At 33.6% G+C, this 25,499-nt stretch overlaps 1 protein-coding gene and 1 pseudogene across 2 annotated transcripts in view; one reads left to right on the top strand and one right to left on the bottom strand.

Annotated features, from left to right (window-relative positions):
• Nucleotides 1-25,499, bottom strand: part of p53 — a 61,361-nt gene that overhangs the window by 27,321 nt on the left and 8,541 nt on the right. For both annotated transcript variants that reach the window (XM_075290018.1, XM_075290028.1), the window contains 3 exons: nt 15,875-16,012; nt 15,779-15,815; nt 15,686-15,712 (listed from right to left, as the gene is read on the bottom strand). In XM_075290018.1, coding sequence (XP_075146133.1) covers nt 15,686-15,712; nt 15,779-15,815; nt 15,875-16,012 — 202 coding nt within the window. The remainder of the gene's footprint in view (nt 1-15,685; nt 15,713-15,778; nt 15,816-15,874; nt 16,013-25,499) is intronic.
• On the top strand, nt 13-12,670 carry LOC142220728 (putative gustatory receptor 94a; annotated as a pseudogene).

Raw genomic sequence — 25,499 nt, 5'->3', positions numbered from 1 at the left:
GAACAACCGACAAAAACGGTCAAATATATGGATAAAGATAAAATAAAATACGTATTAGGTTTAATATTCGCAATAGCATATATCCTAGGATTATTGGGATGCATGTACTCAAGGAGACAAAAGCGGTTCTACATAAGTCCTTTGCTTATGCTATGGAGCACTATGCTATCAATTGCAATGACTACATATTGTCTAAATCAAATCTACATAGCCTGGCATGAGAAAAAAATTGATTTAACAAATGCATCCAGTATATATTACTACATAAACTTTGTGGGTGTTATTGTGAATTACAATAATCAATTGTTTCATACCACAAAAACTCTTGATTTACTGAATACGGTACCATTTTTCTCGGTAATCGAATATTTGGATATAAAAACCAAAACCATTAGATCATCGGTAGCATTGATTCTCCTCAAAATTCTCATATTTCCTACAATAATCGAAATAAATTTAATAATGCGACATTATCGTCGCCCACAAGAAGACGAAGATGATAGTGTTTTCACCACATTGTATACGTTATATACTTGGATTCTATCGAATTTTTATCCAAATTGTGTATTTGGAGTTTTTGTCATATGTAGCCAATTAATCAAGGCCTTAAACGTGCACCTAATGTCCCTGGCGAAAAAGGCCAACTACTGTCAAGATATCAAAGAGATGGTATTGTATAAACCCTATCATCGCATGCAGATATTTTGTAATCTATCGGATACATTGGATGAGTTGGCGGAAAAGTATTCTGTGATATGTTTGAAGAGTTTGCAATATGTGCAAATACATGCCGTACCCATATTAACGGCCCTCTTGTGCAATCTATTTGCTGTAACAGCTGGATTATTTCAACAATATACAGCAATAGCAAATACGCTTATTAATCATGAGAATTATGATATTTTTGATGCTTTGACAAATGGTGTTTTTCTAATCATATCATTTTCGGAGATTGGCTTATATGGGACATTAGCTAATGAATGTATAGAGAAGGTAAGAAATCATTGTTATTGTACAGTGCACAATGGAATGAAAAACGAAGTTTTTAAAAAATATAATCTGCTCTCGCTGGAATTTTACTTTAATTCTTTGCACAATCTTATATATGGGCATAACTTTTCGCTATATCAACGAAAGATCAAAATTGCTTGACCAGAGAATGAAGCCGACCCATTTTGGAGGCAGCGGGTGACACCAAGTGTTTACCTCCAGCGACTCAATGACCAAGCCAATATTCGGTAGCATACAATTATCCATTATAAAATTTATTTATTTATATAAGTCTATGGACATAAAAAAATGCTTACACACTAGTTCATAAACTAAAAGTAGTAAGATTCTAGTACTTCATTAATTTTTTTTCAAAGACATCGATAAGGGTAATTTAAGTTTAGCATTCACACGGATTAAATTCAATAAGTGAACTTATTGAATTCATTTCTAGAATAGTTTGTAGTATGAGTAGAGGTATAAAAACTTTCCTCATATATAAAAATTATATGTGTGGAACATTTTTTTATATCTCTACCCATACCAGGGATGATAAATTATATTGTCGAAAAAGTACTAAAAATGTATTAAAAATGTACTATTCGAAGACAAAAGATGCTAAAATTACATAATATCAAATTTAAAGACTACTAAAATCTAGGCCGATTTGGACATTTGTTAGATTTTCTAAAAAAAACTTATTTAGCAAAATTTTATTTCTATAAAAAAATTTGTCAAAATTTTATTTCTTAAAAAAACTTATTTAGCAAAATTTTATTTCTATAGAAAATTTTGTAAAAATTTTATTTTCATAAAAAATGTTGTCCAATTTTTATTCGAAAGGAAATTTTGTCAAAATTTGATTTCTATATGAAAAATTTTATTCTTAAAATTTTATTTTAAAGAAAATTTTCGTTCTATAGAAAATTTTGTCAATTTTTCTATAGAAAATTTTGTCAATTTTTCTTATAGAAAATTTTGTCAGCAATTTGTTTCTATCGAAAATTTTGTTAAAATTTTATTTCTATAGAAAATTTTGTCAATTTTTTTCATAGAGATTTTTGTCAAAATTTTATTTTTATAGAAAATTTTGACAAAATTTTATTTCTATAGAAAATTTTGACAAAATTTTATTTCTATAGAAAATTTTGACATTATTTCTATAAAAAATTTTATTAAAATTTTATTTGTAAAGAAAATTGTATTTCTATAGAAAATTTTGTAAATTTTTTGTCATAGAAATTTTTGTCAAAATTTTATTTTTAACATATAGAAAATTTTATTTCTATAGAAAATTTTGTTAAAATTTTATTTCAAAAAAAATTGTTAAAATTTTATTTCAAAAAAATTTTGTTAAAATTTTATTTGTAAAGAAAATTTTATTTCTATAGAAATTTTTTCAAATTTTTTTTTCTAGAGATTTTTGTCAAAATTTTATTTTTATAGAAAATTTTGACAAAATTGTATTTCTATAGCAAATCTTGACAAAATTTTATTTCTATAGAACATTTTGACAAAATTTTATTTCTATAGAAAATTTTGACAAAATTTTATTTCTATAGAAAATTTGTCATTTTTTTTCATAGAGATTTTTGTCAAAATTTTTTTTTTGTAGAAAATTTTGACAAAATTTTATTTCTAAAGAAAATTTTATCAAAATTTTATTTTTATAGAAATTTTTGTCAATTTTTTTTTTATACCCACCACCATAGAATGGTGACGGGGTTATAGTATAATAAGTTTTCGAACACATCGAAATATCGATTTCCGACTATATAAAGTATATATATTCTTGATCAGGGAGAAATTCTAATACGATATAACGATGTCCGTCTGTCTGTCTGTTGTAATCACGCTACAGTCTTCAATAATGAAGCAATCGTGCTGAAATTTTGCACAAACTCGTCTTTTGTCTGCAGGCAGGTCATATATCGGGCTATATCGGTCCAGTTTTTGATATAGTCCCCATATAAACCGACCTCCCGATTTGGGGTCTTGGCTTTAAGAAATCATAGTTTTTATCCAATTTGCCTGAAATTTGAAATCTAGAGGTATTTTATGACCATAAAGAGGTGTGCCAAAAATGGTGAGTATCGGTCCATGTTTTGGTATAGCCCCCATATAGACCGATCTCCCGATTTTACTTCTTGGGCTTATAGAAACCTCAGTTTTTATTCAATTTACCTGAAATTGGAAATCTAGAGGTATTGTAGGACCACAAATACGTGTGCCAAAAATTGTGAGTGTTAGTCCATATTTTGGTATAGCCCCCATATAGACCGATCTCCCGATTTTACTTCTTGGCTTATAGAAACCGCAGTTTTTATCCAATTTACCTGAAATTGGAAATCGAGAGGTACTTTAGAACCGTAAAGAGGTGTGCCAAAAATGGTGTGCATCGGTCCATGTTTTGATATGGTCCCCATATAAACCGACCTCCCGATTTTGGGTCTTGGGCTTATAGAAACCGTAGTTTTTATCCAATTTGCCTGAAATTGGAAATCTAGAGGTATTTTAGGACCATAAAGAGGTGTGCCGAAAATGGTGAGTATCGGTCCATATTTTGGTATAGCCCCAATATAGACCGATTTCCCGATTTTACTTCTTGGGCTTCTAGAATCCGAAGTTTTTATCCAATTTGCCTGAAATTAGAAATCTAGAGGTATTTTCGGTCCATAAAGAGGTGTGTCGAAAACGGTAAGTATCGGTCCATATTTTAGTATAGGCCCCATAAGAACGATCTCCCGATTTAACTCCTTGGGTTTCTAGAAACCGTAGTTTTTATCTGATTTGCCTGAAATTGTAAATATTCTGGTATTTTAGGCTCACAAAAACGTGTATCGGTCCATTTGGTAATGCCTCCATATAGACCGATTTCACTTCTTGAGAGTATAGAAGGCGCACTGGTCATGAAAATTGCTTGAAACTCAATGTAAAATTTCCAGATTTTATTTCTCGGGTAAAAATCTACAGATTTAAGATTTCAAATTAAGGCATTATTTTATAATTTTCGTGCACACTTACAAGAGATGTTAATGATTCCTCTAAAACTCAAACAAAAATGGTTCTTATAAATCCAGAATCTGATATAGTCTTCATAGGTAAAATCTTTAAATTTATCTTCGTGAAGTGTACTGGTTGAACTGCTCTGCTTGATCTGTCCTCAAACCCTCTGAAATTTCAAAGGAAACCCTAATATTTGATTCATGGTGGTGGGTGTTTAAGATTCGGCCCGGCCGAACTTACTGCTGTATATACTTGCTTTATTTTATTCTTATAGAAAATTTTGTCAACAATTTGTTTCTATAGAAAATTTTGTTAAAATTTTATTTTTACAAAAAATTTTATTTGTAAAGAAAATTTTATTTCTATAGAAAATTTTGTCAATTTTTTTTCATAGAGATTTTTGTCAAAATTTTATTTTTATAGAAAAATTTGACAAAATTTTATTTCTGTAGAAAATTTTGACATTATTTCTATAGAAAATTTTATTTTTAATTTTTATTTGTAAAGAAAATTTTATTTCTATAGAAAATTTTGTACATTTTTTTTCATAGAAATTTTTGTCAAAATTTTATTTTTAACATATAGATAATTGTATTTCTATAGAAAATTTTGACAAAATTTTATTTCTATAGAAAATTTTGTCAAAATTTTATTTGTAAAGAAAATTTTATTTCTATAGAAAATTTTGACAAAATTTTATTTCTGTAGAACATTTTGACAAAATTTTATTTCTATAGAAAATTTTGTCAAAATTTTATTTCTATAGAAAATTTTGTCAAAATTTTATTTCTATAGAAAATGTTTTTTTTTCATAGAGATTTTTGTCAAAATTTTATTTTTATAGAAAATTTTGACAAAATGTTATTTCTATAGAAAATTTTGTAAATTTTTGTTTTTTCATAGAGACTTTTGCCAAAATTTTATTTTTATAGAAAATTTTGACAAAATTGTATTTCTATAGAAAATTTTGACAAAATTTTATTTCTATAGAAAATTTTGAAATTCTATCCGTCTGTCTGTTGTAATCACTCTACAGCCTTCAATGATGAAATTTAGCACAGATTAGTTTTTCGTCTACCGGCAGGTCAAGTTCGAAGATGTCTACATCGGTCTTTATATAGCTCCCATGTAAACCGGCCACCCAATTTGGGCCGTGGGTTCTAGAAACCGTGGTCTCTATGCGATTTGCCTGAATTTGAAAATCTAGAGGTATTTTAAGACCACATATAACCCTGCCGAATATGGTGTGTATCGGTCTATGTTTTGGTATAGCCCCCATATAGACCGAACTCCCGAAGTAACTTTTCGGCCTTCTACACATCGCTATTTTTACCCTATTTGCATGAAATTGGAAATGTGTAGGTATTTTAGGTCCACAAGTAGATGTTCCGAATATCGTGTGTATCGGACCATGGTTAGGTTAGGTTAGGTTATGTGGCAGCCCGATATATCAGGCTCACTTAGACAATTCAGTCCATTGTAATACCACAGCGGTGAACTTCTCTCTTATCACTGAGTGCTGCCCGATTCGGTCCATGGTTTGGCATAGCCTCCATATGCACCGATCTCCCGATTTGCTTGAAATTTAAAATCTAGAGGTATTTTAGGACCACACATAGCCCTACTGTATATGGTGTGTATCGGTCCATGTTTTGGTATATAGACTGATATATGGCATCGCCTCCATATACACCGATTTGCCCGAAATTTAAAATCTAGAGGTAGTTTAAAACCACACATAGCCCTGCCGTATATGGTGTGTATGGGTCCATGTTTTGGTATATAGACTGATATTCCAATTTGACTTCTTGGGCTTTTAGATACTGTAATTTTCATCAGACGTATTTTAGATCCACAATTAAATGTTCCGAATATCGTGTGTATGGGTCCATGATGTGGTGTAGCCCCCACATATAGAGCGATCTCCCAATTTGACTTCTTCCGCTTGTAGAAACCGCAATTTTTATCCGATATGCCTTAAATTAGAAATCTAGAATTGCACAAAAACCTGTGTCGAGTTCAGTTTTAACGGTCCATGTTTGGCTAAAACCTCAATATCGACCGAACTCCTGATTTCACTTCTTGAGGGAATGTAATTCCCAAATTCACCCCAATTATTTGCCTCATTCAAATAATTGGGGTGAAACTATGCAGAATTTAGATTTCAAGTAAGTAAGTAAGTAAGTAAGTAAATTTATTTGAGACTTTTTTCTTTTCGATTACAATGTTGATTTGTGTTTATCGATAATTTTATGGAAAACTTAGAACTATATCTGTCTTGTTCTAATACACAATATATGGGGTAAAATAGCAACATGCTTTTATGAATGTATCGATTGTGCGTAAATTGCACATAACATGAATGGAAATAAGGCTTGCTCCTTGCCTTTACTGTTGCTTACAGAGCGTGAGTGTCTGTGAAAATAAATAAATAATTTAATAATATCTACAACTACATAACGCTTAGGAACGATATAACAAAAATTGTATGTTAGCAACGAAAGCTAGCATAATCGCTAATTATAGTATAGTGGTAAGTATGTTTACATTAATATCACAGTTTGATCGAATATGCTGTTTGCATTTTATAGGTACATTGGTAGTAAAAAATAAGTGTATAGATCAATTGCTTTTCAATACGATTATGTTTATACAAAATTATTTGTAAATATTAGATAATTGTGTAAGTGTAGTAATTATTTATAATTATACTGTTTTATCCTCTATGAGTTCCAGGATAAGATTTCTGGTAGAATTGTGGTAAGATGTCGTTGGCTGATTCATTGTCAAGTGTTTCGTTAATGATGGCAACAGGTGAAAGGTAAGTTGAATCAAACCAATGTAAATTTTGTTCTATATTAAAAATTGTTGTCAGCAGATCGTTTTCGTGTGTGGCTAACCTCTCGATGAATGATAGCTGGAGTTTGAAGGCGTATCTGCAGAGTGGTTCAATCCCTGATAATTCGTAGATGTGGGAATTGGAGAATTTCTTTTCGCGGTTTTGATAGTGTTTGTTCACGCATTTTCTCAGGACTTTGCGTTCGAGGATTTCCAATTCATTGGCCACTGTTGGTGATATAGTGAACCAGATTGGAAATCCGTATAATAACATCGGTCTTATAGCCACCTTATAGAGCAACAGTTTTGTTTTTTGAGGTAAGTGTTTGTTACTCAATATAAAAGAAAAGGACCCAAGTAAACGTTTTGTCTTTTGCAGTGTCGATCTAGCGTGATCGTTAAATTTGAGCAGCATGTTGAAAGTGACGCCTAGGTATTTTATGCTCGTCTTAAAGGGTATTTCAACATCATTTAGAGCGAGTTTAAGAATTTTACTCTCAGGGACTACAAACCTGGGGCATTTTCCAGAAGCATTTCTTATGCATATTGCTTCGGATTTTGAAGCATTTATTGTTATACCCCATCTTTGGTAGTAGTCGTTGATGAGGTTAAGGTGTCTGGCTGCTTTTTTAAGTGCATCTGCTGGAGAAATACTATGGGCATAAATTAGGCAATCATCTGCATATAAAATTGCTTGAGAACCATTATGGACATGTGGAAAGTCATTTAGGAAGATATTGAACAGGTATGGTGCCAGGACGCTACCTTGTGGTACCCCACTATTTACTTCGCCGTAGTTAGAGGAAGCTCCTTGGATGTCAACAGTGAATTTTCGGTTTGTGAAATAACTGGTGAGTATTTTCACAATGTACGGGTCAGTTTCCAGTTCAGCAAGTTTGTATAGAATACCCATGTGACATACTGAATCGAATGCTTTTTGAATGTCCAATGCAATGGCAACAGTGCAGTTCTGCATCCTCAGGTTTGATGTTATGTCATTGTGGAATTTCAACAGCGTGTGTTGAGTGGAATGACTTTTTTTGAATCCAAATTGGAAGCATGGTATGGGGTCAATGATGAAATCATTTACGATTTTTTCCTTTAGAATATGTTCAAAAAGTTTCCCTATGTTGGATAGAAGTGATATTGGACGGAAATCAGCCGGATCAACGCTAGTAGGTTTTTTTTTTAAGGGCAATACTTTTGCCACTTTCCAGGCCGAAGGAAAGTATCCATTATTTATACAGTGGTTAAATATACAGGTTAATAATTTTATCGTAGTACTTGGAAATTTTTTAATGATAAAATTGGAAATTCCATCTATGCCACTTGATTTTTTATTATTTATACGCTGGATAATACTTGCGATAAGTATTGTATTTGTAAAATGAAGATTATCAGCGTTTTGAAATGCGTTGAAGTCTTCGTTAAATGAGTATATGTGAGAAGCTGAAGCTCCGATGTAAGCGGGTACTTTTGTGTTGAAATCCGGTACAGGATGAAGGGGAATTGTACGTTGGAAGACTGTGGAATAATATTGTTGGAAATGATTGGCAATTTCACTACAATTTGTGGAAATGTCATTATTAATAACAATTTGGTTACAAAATGGGGATTTTGTTTTCCCCGTTATCTTATAAATTTCCTTGAAGGCGGACGGACCAGGATTTATATTTTGTAATTTTTGTTTGAATTTTTTAGCCTGTTCAATATTAACTGATTCTTTAATTATTGTTTTCAGGAGTTGAATTTGCTTAGAGAGGATAACATACTCACTACTTCGTCTATTCCCAGTGCGATGGAAAATATTCTTCAATTGCTTTTGCCAGTTGTGTTTTATTTTGTACAGCTTTTTCGTCCTTTCTGACAATGGGAATTTGTTGTTGTCTATTTGGATTTGTTGAGAGTGTGAGTTATGTATCATTTTGAAATTTTCATTAAATTCGTCAATTAAATAATCGATTTCATCATTTCCTATGTTGTCGTTAAGCTGAGGTAGTAGGCGATTTGAAGCTGAATCCATGTCACGGCGAAAATTTTCCCAATTGGTGGATTTGTAAGAAGTAATAGTTGTTGGGGTTCTCAAAATAAGACCAGTATGGTCCAATTTTAAGGTGAGTTTAATTGGAAAGTGATCCGAAAAAGATGGTAATGTTGATATTTGGTAGTTTGTCGCGTTACTATTTATCAGGTTTGAGCTGATTAAAAAATGGTCCAGGAAGGAGGGACCATTGGGGTAAGAAGGCGAAGAATCACAAAGACGGACGATATCCAATGGATGATTTTCTAGCCAGTTAAGAAGAATTTTCCCGTTTGAGTTCTCGAGGGTGTCACCCCATGATGGATTTCTTGAATTGAGGTCTCCTCCAAGTATAAAGCCGTCAAAACTCATAGAGAGTTGAAGTAATTTCTCCAAGTCGGATTCTAAAGTCTGCGATGGGTGATTGCATGGTATATAAACCGATCCAACCAAATATCTTTTCCTGATGTTGTTAGAAAAGAATTCAATTTTGACAAGTGATGTTTTGATTCCAACATCATTTAGGAAAACTCTATCATAATGAGTTGTGTTTTTTAAAACAACAGCGACTCCCACAGGTGAGTTGTCATATATAAAATTATATCCTTCTATTTTTAATCGTCTTTTACGTTTCAGATGGCATTCCTGAATAAGGCCAAAATCTATTCTATTATGGAATAATGTATTTTTAAGATCAATTTGACGACTGGAATCAACTAGTGACCGTACATTAAATGTTAGAAAATTCATAGATCTATGGTCCATATTTAGTTTTTATTTTATTTAGGATGCGAAGGAATTCAGTCTTCGCTTCAGACTTTGGCATTTTGGAATATTCAGAGAGGAATATATTTACCTCTTGTTCGATTGTCAACTCTTCTGGTTCAAGAAAAAAGGCACTCAATTTCATAAATTGTTCGATGACAGACGGTTTTGGTATTGTAACGCTTTGATGTACAGTGTGTGCCTGGAAGAGGTCAGCAAAACTTTGATTTGGAATTATGTTGGAAGTACGTATAGCTTTTTGAACGTTATTTTTGGCAATGGTGCGCTCTTCTGCCGCTTTGGCAATTCTTTGCTTTCTGGCTGCAGCATATTTTTTGTAAGTTGGACAGCCTCGCCAATTAGCGGGATGCCCTTTTTCATTACAGTTATTGCAATACGGTTCCACGTTGTCTTCTCGTTTTCGCTGACATTCGCCAGGATTATGATTTTGGTCGCATTTAACGCACCTATATCCAGAATTACAATTACGTGAGATGTGACCCCATCGTTGACATCTACGACATTGAATTTCTGATCCTTTTTTCTTAGGTTTTTCCCACTCAACAATTTGGTTTTGTAGACCAGTGACTTTAGAAACATCGCTTATGTTCTTTCCTGGGAGAAGTGAGACAAGAAAGAGACCAGTGTCAATATTGTTCTTTAAAGAATTTGCTGTAGTAAATTTTACTACATTTGCTACAGTATCTGGGACGACTGTATCTAATTCAATTTTTATTTGCTCAATTTCAGTGTTTGATGTGAGGCCTCTCAACACCAGTGCGGTTTGTTTCATCTCCTTCGGAGTAAAAGAATAGGAGTGGATGTTTTTTTCTCTTAAAATTGCCATCATTGAAGAGTGGACAGTAGTATCTGCAAAATAAAGTTTGCTTTTATTTTTGTTAATGTTTTTAACTTTAAATGAAAAGGTTGGTATAGTGTTTCGAAGAGTATCGACTAAAGTTTTTATATCAACGTTGTAAATAAAGATGGGTGGACACCATTTTGGTTTTCCCGTGTTGGTACTATTGTCGTTGTTACTTTTTCTTTTTGGTGGGGCTTTTGAACTAGTGCTGGCGCTTTCAATATTAACATCGGCTAATACTTCTAAGATGCCAAACCTGTTTTGATCGATTGGTTTGTAATTCATTAATTTCTCTGATAAATCAGGAATTACAATGTCTGAAGGGCCTACTGCATTTTCCAGCCGTTGCCTCTTGCGTTCATTTACTTGGGTAATTGGTTGTTCGTTTTTGTTGTTGCCGGCAGCGGCTATTTGTTTATGTTGTTTTGATGTGGGTATTTCTACCTCTATCACGTCACACTCCATGTCGTGAGGAATACGGCCAGGCATATTCTTTGCAGCTTCTGCAGCAGAAATGCCTGGAGCAATTGGTAATAATAAAATTTGCAAATAAAATTAAAAATTTTTTCCGCGAAAAAAATAATACGTCTGTTTGTGTTTAATGTTGCCACCTTTTTTCGAATTTAGATTTCAAATCAAGGCTTTATTTTATTGTTTTTTTTTTTTTTTTTTTGTTTTAGGCCTACTAGAAATGTTTAAGACTCCTCTAAAACTCAAGCAAACATTTTTCTCTTATAAATCCAGAATCTGATGTAATCTCTATATATAGATACTTTAAATTTAACTTCAAGAAGCCTATCAGAATCAATTTTGAGTTAGTGTATTTCTTAAAATCCACCTACTCCTACCTACATTTTCTAGTAACCCACTATGATGTGGGGTTTTCAGAGGAAACTACTATATTTTATTCATTGTGGTAGATATTTAAAATTCGGCCTGGCCGAACATACTACTTGTTTAAAAAAAATCTTAAATAAGCGATACGCTAAATATAATTATTAAAATACTTCGGCTTCGGTTAATCGGCCTCTTGATTTCAATGAAATTGTACCACTGGAGACAAAAAAATTTGGAGGTTTTGCCATGGACTTCGTAAACATGGACGAGTCCGTGTTTTAAGACAGCTAAGTTGGAACGTACTTGACTACTGAAAGATGGGACATTTGATATTTTGACGGTCATCGGCATTATCGAAGAACGTTTAGTTGTAGAGAAATTTGCGATAACCGTTTGTTTCTTGAGTAAAACAAAATCAAAACATTTACTTGCAACCAAATTTTGCTACAATCTACACTAGGGGAAAATTATTTTCCCGGTTTTATCCTAAGTAACAGTAAACACATCATATACGATTATAAATGACTATAACTACACATTTCCAATATAATTGGTTACTTAAAAAATGTCCTCTAGAAAAAAAACTATGCCATATATTTTACCTTATAAAACATAGTTTCTTTAATACATAAATTTTATTTCTATTTTTTCAGATACGTGAAACCTCTTTAATATTAAAACGAATTCAATTAAATAATTGTGATATTCGATTTCGTCAATCTGTGGAAAGATTTTCATTGCAAATTTTTGTAGAGCAATTTAAAATTCAACCAATGGGTTTATTGGAAATCAACATTAGTTTAATGCATGATGTAAGTATAAATACCTTTCTTAAATACTTTTTTTAACTAACTACCTTCATTTCATTGTTTCCATAGGTTTTATCGGCTGTCACAAGTTTTCTTTTGATTCTCATACAAAGTGATTTGACATTAAGATTTTCATTAAAATAAATTGAAAACGTCGAAATAAAAAAAAATCTTTGGCTTTTTTTCATTTCTTACAATATGTGGAATTTGGATTTGGAGTCTCAAGAATACTCTGCAAAACCATGGAACAAACGATCGGCACGTAATAAATGCTTGGTTGCTACAATTGGCCTGATGATATTTGTTGGCATATTAAATTTAATCTCCTTGTTAATATATTTCTGTGTTTTTCGCCGACATGAAGTAAATTTGTAAAAGCTATTGGAGATATATGTATATTTATCTTAAAAACAAAAAAAGTTGGTCCGTTGTCAAACTCTACTTAAAATTGGCTTTATTGTTCACTACAACCAGTATATTTTAATCTGAGAACCTGAAAAGTTGTCTAGGATTATAAAAATAAAAATTGCATATATATGAAAATTTTGTCAAAATTTTATTTCTATCGAAAATTTTGTCAAAATTTTATTTCTATAGAAAATTTTGTCAAAATTTTATTTCTATAGAAAATTTTGTCAAAATTTTATTTCTATAGAAAATTTTGTCAAAATTTTATTTCTATCGAACATTTTGTCAATATTTTATTTCTATCGAAAATGTTGTCAAAATTTTATTTCTATAGCAAATTTTGTTAAAATTTTATTTCTATAGAAAACTTTGTTAAAATTTTATTTCTATCGAAAATGTTGTAAAAATTTTATTTCTATAGCAAATTTTGTTAAAATTTTATTTCATAGATTTTTTTTTAAATTTTATTTCTATGGAAATTTTTTTAAAATTTTATTTCTATCGAAAATTTTGTCAAAATGTTATTTCTATCGAAAATTGTGTCAAAATTTTATTTCTATCGAAAATTTTGTCAAAATTTTATTTCTATCGAAAATTTTGTCAAAATTGTATTTCTATAGAAAATTTTCTCAAAATTATATTTCTATAGCAAATATTGTCAAAATGTTTTTTCTATAGCTACTCCTAAATATAGAAATATTTAGGAGTAGTCCTTGACAGAAAGTTGAATTGGAAGCGCCACATCAAGGAGAGGGCAGAGAAAGCACACAGATGTTGTGCACTATGTCGAAGAGCCGTTGGCTCAAAATGGGGACTAAATCCCAAAATGTCGCTCTGGATATACACCAGCGTAATAAGACCTATGGTGACGTACGCATCGGTAGTATGGTGGACATCAATCGAGAAGAAATGTAACGTAGAAACCCTGCAACGGGTCCAACGGACATGTTGTCTTGGTGTAAGCGGGGCTGTGAGTACAACTTCAACTAGAGCGCTAGAAATGATTCTAAACGTCCTACCTATAGAGATAAAGATAAAAAGTGAAGCAGCCATGACAGCAATGAGACTCAAGATGATGGGAGAATGGCACCAAATGGGGAACAGATCAAACCATCAAAGGATAATTGAGGTGACGATAGGAGAGACGGCTGATTTAGGAGTGCTCCATGATCGCATACCTGAAGAAACGCTAACGACCGAGTGTGAAATTCTCAGACCGGAGAGACAATCATGGTCTAACGGAACCCTTATGGAAGCCCCTTATGGTAACAAAAGTTACACAGACGGAGCGATAGAACGGGATTGGGGGTATACTTAGAAGACTCTGGCACCGAAATCTCCTTTCGCTTGCCAGACCATAAAACTATTCTGCAAGCAGCACAAACACAAGGCTATAAATGTAAATGTTCTCACCGATAGCCAGATGGCTATACGAGCTATAGCATCCAATACGGTTAAATCACGAACCGTTTTAGAATGCAAAAATATAATATATTCCCACTCCGTGTATGGCTCTATTAGAATCATCTTGGTACCTGCTCACTGTGGGGTGGATGGAAACGAGCATGTGAATGACCTAGCGATAAAAGCCAAGGAAGCTGAGGAAGTAAACTTGGATAACCCCAAGCCCTTTGGGGCTACCCGGTCCGAGTTAAAAGTGTGGGCGAAGCGAGCACATGTAGAGCTATGGAACAGTGAAATAGTCGGAAGGAACACGAAGATCATATGGGGAGATACCGATGAAGATAAAACAAAATAACTACTGAAGGAGAGTAGGAGTAGATCAGAAGGGCTATTGGAATCATCACGGGACACTTGGACCTCAGGGCTCACTTGCACCGTATAGGTGTAATAAATGATAGTTTATGCAGGGCATGTGAAGAGGACGAAGAGACACTTGAACATTATCTGTGTCACTGCCCGGCATTTCAAGATACAGGTCCCAACATTTGGGAGTCGAAAACATTCCAAATTTAAACCGATTGAAGGGAGTAAAATGGAAACAAGGAATTCGTCGAAAGCACAGAATTCTTAAAATAGACATGGGGTTATAATTATAAACTAGAGCGCACAACAAGCCGATTTCTGGCCTAGGTGTATGTCATATGACATGAGATGGAGAAATCCGACTCCTCTCTTCAACCTAACCTATTTCTATAGAAAATTTTGTTAAAATTTTATTTCTATATAAAATTTTGTTAAAATTTTATTTCTATAAAATTTTCTAAAGTACTTCATAGTGGGGGAAGAATAACAATTTTACCAATCTACCAAACAATAAAACATCTACCATTTTTAATAGAATTCAACCAATTGTAGCAATCGTAATTGGATGGGAGCCACCAATTGTTAGCATGCCCGCTTTGCATACACAGGGTCGTGGGTTCGAACCCAGTTTCGACCAAACACCAACAGCGTTAGATTATCCCACCTCTGTAATACTGGTGACATTTCTGAGTGTTTCAAAGCTTCTCTAAGTGGTTTCACTGCAATGTGGAACGCCGTTCGGACTCGGCTATAAAAAGTAGGTCCTTTTCATTTAGCTGAACATAGAATCGGGCAGCACTTAGTGATAAAAGAGAAGTTCACCACTGTAGTATCACAATGGACTGAATAGTCTAAGTGACCCTGAAATATCGGGCTGTCACTATACCTAACCTAACCAAATCGTAATTGGATTGCTCAAAAAATGGCTCGTGTCCAATGGTCAAGAAATGCTCCAAAAATACGATCGTGATGCTTCGAAACACGTCTATGACATTGTGGCAGGAGATGAATCGTGGATTTGCAACCATTTGTCTGTCAGTTGTCTTCCAAGAAATCAGGAAAACCAACCGCCGAATACGGATCACTCTTCATCTCGACAATGCGAGCTCTCAAACATTTTTGATCATTCAAAACATCGATTTCGTATCCTTCTCTGGTTTGGCACTGAATATTTTCTTTTTATTCTCGTACGTAAAAGAAAGGGACAAAAGTGCTTCGACAATTGGTTCCGTTCCGAAATATAAAAGGCAACCCTCATAATGCAGAGAAGTATCACATAGGACATGCCTTGCAATAGTAAGATTTCCATTTAACAGTAATTGCTTACCAATTGTGGCCTAAGATGCCACCGTTGCTGTTGAAGTATTACGAATTTAGACTTACCTGACTAAATTTCATCAAATTATCTGACTGTAAATAAACGAAAAGCTCCATATTAATCACTGATGTTAAAGCATAAAATCGACTATTACTTACATTCAAGTTTTGCAAATATGTAAATGGTTCGTCAGTTCTGAAAAATATCGACATAAATAAATATTTCTATATCTGTTTCTATTCTTTCATACTTACAAGTTTTCATTTTCCGATGCATCCACAGTATCTGAGGTATCGGAAACGTAGGCTGTAGAATCATCATTCGAAGCTTGAGTAATATTATTTAGTGCATCCAAGGAACTTGAATCGTAATTATTGCCTATATATTTTGATCTAGAAATAGAAGGTAAAAGAATTTTTAAATACTTTTGAATATTTATTTTGATTATAAATCATTTGGTGTATCAAAAATGTTCAAATTGTGGATAAAATCATAGATAACTATCGTATACCATAGATGACCCATCAGTCGTCTGATTGCAAATCAACGGGTTTACCAAAAATTTTCAAATTGTGGATAAAAATAGGATAATTGTGAAAACGATTTTCAGAGAGAATTTTTAATTTCCCCTATTTTCTTGGTTTATTCATTTTGGGAACTGTCAAACAGCGTTTAACACCGATGGGTCATCAATATTTTTGTTATCTATTCCTCTCTATGGCTAGAAACACGGTTGCAGATCGTAAAGTTGCAGCTTCAATGCCCTCAAAATTCAAAATTGGTGTCTTCATTACAAATACAATTAAAATCTCAAGAATATGGTGCGACTCTCTTATTCTTAAAAAGAAAAATCCGGGTATAGGTTTATATGGAGGCTATATAAAAAACAAGTAAGGAAAGTCTAAAGTCGGGCGGGGCCGACTATATTATACCCTGCACCACTTTGTAGATCTAAATTTTCGATACCATATCACATCCGTCAAATGTGTTGGGGGCTATATATAAAGGTTTGTCCCAAATACATACATTTAAATATCACTCGATCTGGACAGAATTTGATAGACTTCTACAAAATCTATAGACTTTAAATTTAAGTCGGCTAATGCACTAGGGTGGAACACAATGTTAGTAAAAAACCAGTAAGGAAAGTCTAAAGTCGGGCGGGGCCGACTATATTATACCCTGCACCACTTTGTAGATCTAAATTTTCGATACCATATCCCATCCGTCAAATGTGTTGGGGGCCATATATAAAGGTTTGTCCCAAATACATAAATTTAAATATCACTCGATCTGGAAGAATTTGATAGAATTCTACAAAACCTATAGACTCAAAATTTAAGTCAGCTAATGCACTAGGGTGGAACACAATGTTAGTAAAAAAATATGGGAAACGTTTAAATCTGAAGCAATTTTAAGGAAACTTCAAAAAAGTTTATTTATGATTTATCGCTCGATATATATGTATTAGAAGTTTAGGAAAATTAGAGTCATTTTTACAACCTTTCGACTAAGCAGTGGCGATTTTACAAGGAAAATGTTGGTATTTTGACCATTTTTGTCGTAATCAGAAAAACATATATATGGGAGCTATATCTAAATCTGAACCGATTTCAACCAAATTTGACACGCATAGCAACAATGCTTATTCTCCTCCCTGTGCAAAATTTCAACTAAATCGGAGTTAAAAATTAGCCTCTGTGGGCATATGAGTGTAAATCGGGCGAAAGCTATATATGGGAGATATATCTATATCTGAACCGATTTCAACCAAATTTGGCACGCATAGCAACAATGCTAATTCTACTCCCTGTACAAAATTTCAACTAAACCCGAGTTAAAAATTGGCCTCTGTGGACATATGAGTGTAAATCGGGCGAAAGCTATATATGGGAGATATATATAAATCTGAACCGATTTCAACCAAATTTGGCACGCATAGCTACAATGCTAATTCTACTCCCTGTGCAAAATTTCAACTAAATCGGAGTTAAAAATTGGCCTCTGTGGTCATATGAGTGTAAATCGGCGAAAGCCGAGCTGTACTTTGCACACAAAAATACTGTACTTTGCACACAAAAATACATCAACAGACAGACAGACAGACAGACAGACAGACGGACAGACGGACAGACAGACAGACGGACATCGCTAAATCAACTCAGAATTTAATTCTAAGCCGATCCGTATACTAAAAGGTTGGTCTATGATTACTCCTTCTTGGCGTTACATACAAATGCACAAACTTATTATACCCTGTACCACAGTAGTGGTGAAGGGTATAAATATGGGAAACGTTTAAATCTGAAGCAATTTTAAGGAAACTTCAAAAAAGTTTATTTATGATTTATCGCTCGATATATATGTATTAGAAGTTTAGGAAAATTAGAGTCATTTTTACAACCTTTCGACTAAGCAGTGGCGATTTTACAAGGAAAATGTTGGTATTTTGACCATTTTTGTCGTAATCAGAAAAACATATATATGGGAGCTATATCTAAATCTGAACCGATTTCAACCAAATTTGACACGCATAGCAACAATGCTTATTCTCCTCCCTGTGCAAAATTTCAACTAAATCGGAGTTAAAAATTAGCCTCTGTGGGCATATGAGTGTAAATCGGGCGAAAGCTATATATGGGAGATATATCTATATCTGAACCGATTTCAACCAAATTTGGCACGCATAGCAACAATGCTAATTCTACTCCCTGTACAAAATTTCAACTAAACCCGAGTTAAAAATTGGCCTCTGTGGACATATGAGTGTAAATCGGGCGAAAGCTATATATGGGAGATATATATAAATCTGAACCGATTTCAACCAAATTTGGCACGCATAGCTACAATGCTAATTCTACTCCCTGTGCAAAATTTCAACTAAATCGGAGTTAAAAATTGGCCTCTGTGGTCATATGAGTGTAAATCGGCGAAAGCTATATATGGGAGATATATCCAAATCTGAACCGATTTCAACCAAATTTGGCACGCATAGTAACAATGCTAATTCTACTCCCTGTGCAAAATTTCAACTAAATCGGAGTTAAAAATTGGCCTCTGTGGTCATATGAGTGTAAATCGGGCGAAAGGTATATATGGGAGATATATCTAAATCTGAACCGATTTCAACCAAATTTGGCACGCATGGCTACAATGCTAATTCTACTCCCTGTGCAAAATTTCAACTAAATCGGAGTTAAAAATTGGCCTCTGTGGTCATATGAGTGTAAATCGGGCGAAAGCTATATATGGGAGCTATATCTAAATCTGAACCGATTTTGCTGATATTTTGCAAGTTTTTCGAGACTTATAAAATATTCGGATGTACGGAATTTGAGGAAGATCGGTTGATATACACGCCAATTATGGCCAGATCGGTGAAAAATATATATGGCAGCTATATCTAAATCTGAACCGATTTTTTCCAAAATCAATAGGGATCGTCTTTGAGCCGAAACAGGACCCTGTACCAAATTTTAGGACAATCGGACTAAAACTGCGAGCTGTACTTTGCACACAAAAATACATCAACAGACAGACAGACAGACAGACGGACAGACAGACGGACAGACAGACAGACGGACATCGCTAAATCAACTCAGAATTTAATTCTAAGCCGATCCGTATACTAAAAGGTTGGTCTATGATTACTCCTTCTTGGCGTTACATACAAATGCACAAACTTATTATACCCTGTACCACAGTAGTGGTGAAGGGTATAAATATGGGAAACATATAAATCTGAAGCAATTTTAAGGAAATTTCGCAAAAGTTTATTTATGATTTATCGCTCGATATATATGTATTAGAATTTTAGGAAAATTAGATTCATTTGTACAACTTTTCGACTAAGCAGTAGCGATTTTACAAGGAAAATGTTGGTATTTTGACCATTTTTGTCGAAATCAGAAAAACATATATATGGGAGCTATATCTAAATCTGAACCGATTTCAACCGAATTTGGCACGCATAGCAACAATGCTAATTCTACTCCCTGTGCAAAATTTCAACTAAATCGGAGCAAAAAATTAGCCTCTGTGGTCATATGAGTGTAAATCGGGCGAAAGCTATATATGGGAGCTATATCTAAATCTGAACCGATTTCAACCAAATTTGGCACGCATAGCTACAATGCTCATTCTACTCCCTGTGCAAAATTTCAATTAAATCGGAGTAAAAGATTGGCCTCTGTGGTCATATGAGTGTATATCGGGCTAAGGCTATATATGGGAGATATATCTAAATCTGAACCGATTTCCACCAAATTTGACACGCATAGCTATAATGCTAATTCTACTCCCTGTGCAAAATTTCAACTAAATCGGAGCAAAAAATTGGCCTCTGTGGACAAAGGAGTGTAAATCGGGCGAAAGCTATATATGGGAGCTACATCTAAATCTGAACCGATTTGGATGATATTTTGCAAGTTTTTTTTTTTTTTTATTTCAATTTCAATTTATTTCAAACATCAATACATAGGAAGCCTAATAAGGCCTATAATACATGTATTGTAAGATTAACTACTACGACTAAGTTGTAGTATAACTAATTTAATGGTAAATTTCTTATCAATGATAAATACATTACAATTAAAACTTGGTCCCCCAACCACAAAGTATTGCAAAATTAAATAATATAAAAACCCAATAACCAGCACATTTATTAAGAAAATTGTAACTCATTAAGAATGTGTGTCATTTACATGATCCAAAATATTACTCTTGTATGATTGGTAAGAAAAGGAAAAATTTCTTAGTGAATTAGGCAAATGATTCCAAAAGCGAAGAACTCGAATCAAAAAAGACTTTTCATATATCGAGGAATGTATCATAGGGACATCAATTTGAACATTACGCGTTGAATTTATAAATGAGAATTTATTTACAAGAACTTCTGGTTTTCTAGATTGCATAATCTTAAAAAAATGCAGAACAGTACGCAAATTCAAGTAATTTCGAAAAGTGCAACCAAGAAAATCAGAAGTACATGCATGAATACGATCATGATCATACCATTTAACATCATATATATAGCGGACAATTCTGTGGACAATTCTCTCTAGCCTATCTAAATTGTAAGACCACGTTCCAGAAAATATTTCAATGCCATAGTTTACAAGAGACATAAGTAAAGCATGGGCCAATTTTTTACGAATATATCTCGGAGTATAAGCCCTCAATTGGTATAACTTTCTTAAAGTGAGGCAAATACGATTTGATAAATAATTTAAATGAACATCAAAATTTAGATTCGGGTCAAGCATAACCCCAAGACATTTAAGAGAATCCACGTAATCAACTATCTGATTATTTATAACAATTTGAGGGCATAAAGCATTGCGAGTTCTTGTGTGGAAATGCATAGCTTTAGATTTAGCTGGGTTGATCATTAATCCATCATCATTCATTATTCCTATAAAGTTATTAATATGATCATTGATTAAAGTTTCAGAAGCATTTGGTCCTAACAAAATAAAGATATCGTCAGCGAATACATAAGGCTGACAAAATGTATTCTCTATCTGAGATATGATATCATTAATATAGGACAGAAACAATATTGGTCCCATAACGGACCCCTGAGGCACGCCTGATGTAACAACGCCGATACTAGAATTAACCCCGTTAAATGACACATACTGCCTTCTATCAGAAAGATAAGAATAAATTAATTTGCAGGCCGTTCTAGAATAGTTAAATTTGTGGTACAATTTCTTCGTCAGGGTAATATGATCAATACGGTCGAAAGCCTTAGTAAGGTCCAAAGAGACTAGTGTACAAAAATGATTCCTATCCAAATTTTCCCTAATTGCTTCAGTTAAAGAAAGTAGTGCAGAAGTCGTATTAAAATTCTTCCTAAAAGCAAATTGGAAAGGATGGAAAAGAGAATAACGATCATAATACTCCAGGATCTGACATTTCATTATATTCTCAAGTATTTTCGACATAGAGGGCAGAATAGTGATCGGTCTTAAATCGTTGCTCATCCGATTTCCATTTTTAGAAATAGGCACTACTCTACCTATTTTCCATTTCGAAGGAAATTCAGAAACCGTAAATATGGTGTTGATAATATGAAGAAGCATGGGAGAAATTAGTGGAAAAATCTTTTTTATGAAACTAATAGGAATGGCGTCATGGCCTAATGCATTTGACTTTATAGCATCAACAGCAGAAACTAGTTCATCAATTGAGACAGATCGAAAGGAGAATGATTCAATATTTTCAACAAATTCGTCAAAATCAATATTAGAACTATCATTGCTAGGAACAAGATTGTCCAAAAAAGTTGTAGCAATAGACTCAATTTCATCAGCATTCATATCGGGAATATCCCTACCAACAAATCCAAGCTCACGGGCTCTCTTCCAAATAAGGGAATTATCAGTCCCACCAAAAATAGCACGTCCATGTCTCGATCTAGCTTTTCGGATGGTAGCCTTAGCCCTATTCCTCAGCCTGCAGTATATCTTCCAATTTCCTTCCGAACGATCTCGAAGGTATTCACCATAGGCGACATCTCTCTCACGCCTAGCAATTTTAATTGACCGGTCGTTAATCCAACCACAGTCATCAGTATTAGCCTTTTTCCTAGATAACGGAATAAGACTATGCAAGTCATCAATAACACAATTCAAACCCGATAGCTGCAAATCCACATCGTTCGTATTAAAAATGGAAGAAATCTGAAGCTGGTTGAAATAATTTAATAAGACATCGAAATGAATCCTATTATAGTCCTTGTACTCAATGTAAGTTTCATGAGAAGTGGGTGAAAATTTAAACGAACAATAAATGAAACTATGATAAGAACAGAAAAACGGAAACTGCAATTGAGCTTTATGTGCTATAAGAGATGGTTGACTAACAAGAAAAAGGTCAAGTAAAGATGTACTATTGTTGTGTATATGGAGATGTGTCGGTAAACAGTTATGCACACATTCAAGGCCATATCTGGATGTCATAGCTTGAAAGTTCGATGATTTTGTAGGATCAAATAAATTAACATTAAAATCTCCCATGACAATTGTATTCGTAAACCGGTCAAATAGGCAATTATGCATATCCTCAAAAATATCAATCCTACCCGTGGGCAAATAAACTATTCCGACAATAACAGAAGCATTGTTCCCAAAAACCTCAATAAATAAGGATTCACAAGAGCCAAATTGTTTACCCCGATACACTATCCTGTAGCGAAGCTTTTTTGAAACATAGAGACATACGCCTCCTCCTCTTCTGGGATGCAAATTTCCACTAATATTGTCAGGCCGATCATTTCTTACCAAATTATAGTTTTGCATGTTCAAAGAACTCGAAAAGATATCAGGTTTGAACCACGTTTCAGAAATGCCAATAATATCTAACCCTGAATCAAAAAATGTGTTCTTAAATTCTTCAATTTTAGCATTAGAATTAGAAGGACTCAAACTTTGAGCATTTACATGACCAATATTAAGGTTCCCTGAAAAGGAGGAGGAGAAGTTCTTCAGTACGGAGTTATCGCTGGCTATGGGTCCGAGATTGTAATTATGGGTCATCTATTATCAAACAATACTCAAGCAGAAGGGGGATCCAATTTTTAAACCTAATGACACTTTGAATTATAAGATTCATTATAATAATAGTTTCAATGAAATTCATATGTATATTCGCCTTAAATGAAATTAATGCTAAAAAAAAAATTAAATGGCATATGATTTGTGCGTACTAAAAAAATATATAGATTAATTATTATGTACATAAAATTCATTATATAGGTACTAGATGTATGAATAAACGAAAAACATTTATATCTAGATTAATTGATACTATATACATAGTTAGTTAATTAGAAAAAAAGGGAAAAATAAATTTAATTTTTACTGATTAAATTTTTACCAGATTCTCTATGTGTGATACATATCTATACATTGTTGGTAACTAAAGTACTTGGTTTCATTATCTTTCGTAACTATTTTGGCTTTAAGTTTCTCACGGTTTATTATGGTGTAGCCGGTTATTTTTTTAGAATTTTTTAACCTTTTACACGTTTGTTGTAATTTAATAGCCAGAGTGGAAAGATTATCGTTCAAATATATACGGGTTTCATCGGTCCCACCAACTACATCACACACCCTGAGAGATTTTGATTTGAAATATGCAGCCATTAATTGGTCACGTTTGCCAATATCAGCAAATTTCACGAGAATCGCATGCCTTTGCCTGATGTACATAACATTTACGATATCCGCTGGAGTAACATCAACTTCGAAGTGTGCACACAAAAACACAATTATGTCCTTAAGGCCATCTAATTTATCAGAGAGGCCTGTGATGACCACATCAAGTCTGTTCAATCGGTGTTGGAGAACGTGATTTTGAAGCTCCATATCAAAAAATTTTTGTTTGTTGGCGATATCATGAGAAGCAACCAAGTTGTTACAATTTGTGACATCAACCTTTATTTCTTGAAGACCTTTTGCCAGCTCTCCTCTAACTTCTGCTATTGTAGCCTCAAATGTAGCTTTTAATGCCATATTTTCTTTCTTCATCTCTTCAGCATGAACCCGTAGGGAATCTTTAAAACTTGTAAACTCTCTCCTCATTTCAAGTTTAAAAGCTGCATCCGAATTATCAGGAGGATTTACCATGCATTTCGTGCAAGTGTAAGCAAGGTTTTTCGAGACTCATAAAATATTCGGATGTACGGAATTTGAGGAAGATCGGTTAATATACACGCCAATTATGACCAGATCGGCGAAAAATATATATGGCAGCTATATCCAAATCTGAACCGATTTTTTCAAAATCAATAGGGATCGTCTTTGAGCCGAAACAGGACTACCTACCAAATTTTAGGACAATCGGACTAAAACTGCGAGCTGTACTTTGCACACAAAAATACATCAACAGACGGACGGATAGACAGACAGACAGACGGACATCGCTAAATCGACTCAGAATTTAATTCTAAGACGATCGGTATACTAAACGATGGGTCTCAGACTTTTCCTTCTTGGCGTTACATACAAATGCACAAACTTATTATACCCTGTACCACAGTAGTGGTGAAGGGTATAAAAATGAACAAATGCATCTACTGTACATTTTTGAAGACTGTGTGGTTCCTATGTTACTGATCGGTCGCCTGAAAACTGGCGTGTGTATTGCAGATACCGCAATAGGGCGAAGTCAGTTATTCGTAAGGCGAAGCGTAGACATTTTTCTGCATTGTTTCGTAATTTGGATAGCTCTGGATTATTGAGTGTTCTTCGTGGTTCAGGATGTGTTGGTGGTGACACCGTATCGACTGATTTGGATGTTGACATTCTTAATAACTATTTTTCAAGTGGATCACCATCTATGGACAGTGATATTGATTTTACGCTTTTGGAAGATGTTGACTCATCTTTTTCGTTCCGCTGTGTCGGTATAGATGGGATTCCCATTAAATTTATTAAGGCACGTGTGGTTCCAATTCCCAAGACTAGAGTGGTATCTGCACCTGAAGATCTCCGCCCGATTTCTATTTACTGTGAGAATTGCTAGAATGTGGAATGTGCTGCCTCATGAACTGAGGATTTTCTCACATTGTAGCAATGTTTTTCAAGTCTTTTTTTTTTAGTATGCCTACCTTTGCATTCTCTTAATTGAACTGGTTACTATATTGGGCTACCTAATTATGGGACTTCACCCCTTTTTATCTTAATATCATAAACTTTTGTTGTTATGACTGAGGAGCCGCGTTAGTTTTAGTTTTAGTGTTAGACTAAAAATAGTCATTAAATCTAGAATTATTTAATGCTCAGGTACTTGCTAAGAATAATATATTTATTGACATTGTATTACTTTATGATTCAATAAATAAATAAATAAATAAATATACAGACAAATCGA

The sequence above is a fragment of the Haematobia irritans genome, chromosome 1 (genome assembly GCF_050003625.1).
Source record: "Haematobia irritans isolate KBUSLIRL chromosome 1, ASM5000362v1, whole genome shotgun sequence".
Lineage (NCBI taxonomy): Eukaryota > Metazoa > Arthropoda > Insecta > Diptera > Muscidae > Haematobia > Haematobia irritans.
The sequence above is the reverse complement of the archived record's forward strand: the minus strand, read 5'-3'. Positions and strand labels throughout refer to the sequence as shown.